The 3,378-nt window shown below is 39.9% G+C and overlaps 1 protein-coding gene across 1 annotated transcript; it reads right to left on the bottom strand.

Annotated features, from left to right (window-relative positions):
- Window positions 1-2,274: 2,274 nt before the first annotated feature.
- On the bottom strand, window positions 2,275-3,156 carry ZNF80 (zinc finger protein 80). The gene has a single exon (XM_045556995.1). The coding sequence runs from the start codon at window positions 3,154-3,156 to the stop codon at window positions 2,275-2,277; it is 882 nt and encodes a 293-aa protein (XP_045412951.1).
- Window positions 3,157-3,378: the final 222 nt, after the last annotated feature.

Here is a 3,378-nt window from a genome sequence, read left to right as displayed (position 1 = left end):
TCCTGAATGAAATGATGCTAACAAATGTTCACATGCTTTGTGAAGGAGAACACAGGCAAATTTTAAGGTATGATATGTGGATATTAGACATGTTTTCCCTTATTGGAAAATAGGTCTGACTGCTTGGCATGAATATTACATTGGGAAAAGAAGCATCTAACTTCTCTTCATTTGGAAGACTAACATGTATCACAAAGCCTGACAATAAACCCAATATAACCAGACCACATTCATTCAGTAGCAAAATTTTAAAAACTGCTGTGGCCAGCAAATGTGTATGTGTACATACACAAAATGCATTGACATTAACAGAAATCAAGGTGCTTTCCTTGTGATCAACTCCAAGGACATGGAAACCTGATACCTCAAATCTAACCACTTGCAAAAGGGCATTTATAAGTTACCAGGAATTTAAAGGAAATAAATGTTCATTGAAGAGTAGATTATGCTGAACTCTCATATTTACATTCATTCTTCTACATATATGTTGGCTTATCATTTTTAAACTACCTTATCATTTATTAAATGTGACCAAGTAGCTCTGGATCCTCGGTCTCAGTTATTTTTTTAAGGCACAGTAATGCTAGGACTTTAAAAAATCCTGTAAAATTTATGCTTTTTAAGAAATAAGAAGTTACTTTTATCCCAATAAAGCCATCTTTCTTAAAATATTTAAACATTTATTGCAAAAATAATACATGCTCTTTATTTTTAAAAATGTAAACAATACTGAAGTATATAAAGCAAAAACTGAATATTCCCTGAAGCCCTGGTTTATCCCATTCCCAGTAGAAAGCCACTGTTGACAGTTTTAGGCTTACCCTTCTAGGTCTAGCTTTACTTCCTTAATCTTGTTCTTTTACCTGACACTATATCTTAGAGATATTTTAATAACAGTACATACCAAAGTACCTTGTTGTTCCATAATACTTCATAGAACAGATGTGCCATAATTTATTTTCCTACTGATGGACTTAAGATTGTTTTCAGTGTTTCATATATAAAAGCAAAACTGCAGCGGTTATTCTTTGCACACATATCTCTGCATATTTGTAAGAACATTTCTCAAGATTTCTAGAAACTGAATTAACATGTCAAAGGATCCCTGTTTCATATTTTAATACATTATATTCATTAAAATTATTTCTTTTTTGTTAGATTAAGTAAACTGTGTTTCATTTTGTTTGTTTTAGCTCTAGTTTAACCACTAGAAAACTGATCCATGATCTTGGAGAACTTCCTCTATAGAAGGCCAAAGAGGCGGAGAAAACACAGAGGAAATAATCAAGGCTCCCCTGAGAAAGCAACACAGCTACACCATCATCCTCATGTCCCTGAGAAAATGAATCAAAACAAACAAGTATATCAAGGTCAAGGAAAAAATAAGAATTCTGGGTGTTCAAAACCACATCAAGAAAGAGATTTTTTTAAAAAATTAAAGCCTTAAATAGTCTTAAATGATAGAGTAAAATGTGCCCATTTGTACTTGGATCCTTACGTGCATAGACATACTTTTATGTGGCAGCATTTTTATGTTCTAATTTCATACAATTTCAAGTATTTTATGACTTAAGCTTTCACATTTCTCACAATGACATATTCCTCAAGACCAGAAACAATGTTTTAGAGGAAAGAATGCGTTCAATAAATCTTTACAGAGGACGAGTCTCTTGTCATTAGGAGTGAACGTACATGAAGAACACATAATGAAGCCAGGCCCTTTTACCCTTCAGACATCCCCAAAATAAAGAACCAAATTCAAAATTTTATAGGCTTGGCTTTCAGAGAAGTCTGACAGAAGCTGTGCGTGAATTTCTTTTTCTCTTCTACAGCTCCATTCCTACTTGTTCTGTTTTGGTTTGGTTTTTTAAATACTCCTGAGATGGCTTAAGGATGTAATCTATGGAGAAAGTTGTGACTGGAGGTTCTTTTAAGTGCACAATAACTAATAGGTCTCTCTCCTGGATAAATTCTCAGATGCTGAGGAAGATATTTCCTGTGGCCAAAAGGTTTTCCTCACTAGTTTTAGTCAAAATGTCTTTTCCCAGCTTAAGTTCTCTGATGTCGACTGAGGTGGGCCCATTTGCAAAAGGCCTTCCCACATAGCTCACAGAGTTTATCTCTGGTATGAATGCCTCCATGTTGAATGAGGGAAGAGCTGCAGGTCAAGGCTTTCCTACACTCTGCATTCAGAGCACTTCTCTTTAGTGTGAAGCTCCTATGTGTCAAAGGAAAGAAAAACTGTCACAAAAGGATTTCCAACATCTTTTGCACTCAAAGGTTTTTTCCTCTGGTGTGGATCTTACGGTGGACAAAAGCAGAATGGTAGGCAAAGGCCTTTCTACATTCGAGGCACTCAAATGGCTTCTCTCCAGTGTGACTCCTTGCGTGCCGAGTGAGGGAATAGCTGTAGGAAAAACCTTTCCCACAGTCTTTACACTCATAAGGCTTTCCTGCAATGTGGGTCATACTATGGCGGAAAAAAACAGAGTGGTAGGTGAACATCTTCCCGCATTCACTGCACTTGTAGGGCTTCTCTCCAGTGTGAATCCTCCTGTGTCGGGTCAAGGAAGACTTGTAGTGAAAGCCTTTCTCGCATTCTTTGCACTCAAAAGGTTTTTCTCCAGTGTGGGTCATGTGATGCTGGACAAAAACAGAGTGATAGTTGAAGGTCTTTCCACATTCACTGCACTCATAGGGCTTCTGTCCAGTGTGAAGCTGGTGGTGGTACATGAGGTGCGACCTACGGTTGAAGACCTTCTCACACTCCATGCACTTATAGGGCCCCTCCCCAGTGTGAATCTTCATGTGTCGAGTGAAGTCTCTCTTCTCAAGAAAGGCTTTCCCACACTCCTGGCATTCATAAGGCTTCACTCCAGTGTGAACACGCTGATGTCCAATAAGGAGGCAGTTCTTGTTAAACCCTTTCCCACATTCCTTGCACTTACAGAGGGTCTTCCCTTCAGGGATTAAGGTGTCTTTACTGGGTCCCTGTGAGTCACATTCATGGAGTGTATCTCCTGCCGAGACCTGCTCCTGTAAAACCCTTAAGCACAGATCATCATTTGTCCCCAACATGCTGTGTTTAGGGCTCATCTTCCTAAGGAGGGTCTGATTGTGCGAGATGGTAACTGACCCCAAGTGCCCTTCCTGCATTTCCAACCACTCTTCCTGATGCCCCACTCACCCGACCCGGAGGATCTTTTGGTCTCTCTTCTCTGCCTTTTACCAGTGCTTCAGCTGGCAGATCAACACACCCCGGTCACCAGGAGTCTGCAGGTCTCTGGTGTCACCTCCCAGCACATGGTCCTGTGGGGCTGGTCCAGCTGCCCCCACTCCTTCCCGGCGAAGGTCACGGACACGTCCTACACCGCTGCC

The sequence above is a fragment of the Lemur catta genome, chromosome 1, assembly GCF_020740605.2.
Source record: "Lemur catta isolate mLemCat1 chromosome 1, mLemCat1.pri, whole genome shotgun sequence".
Taxonomy (NCBI): domain Eukaryota; kingdom Metazoa; phylum Chordata; class Mammalia; order Primates; family Lemuridae; genus Lemur; species Lemur catta.
Note: the sequence above shows the minus strand (reverse complement) of the source record. Positions and strands in the feature narration are given on the sequence as shown.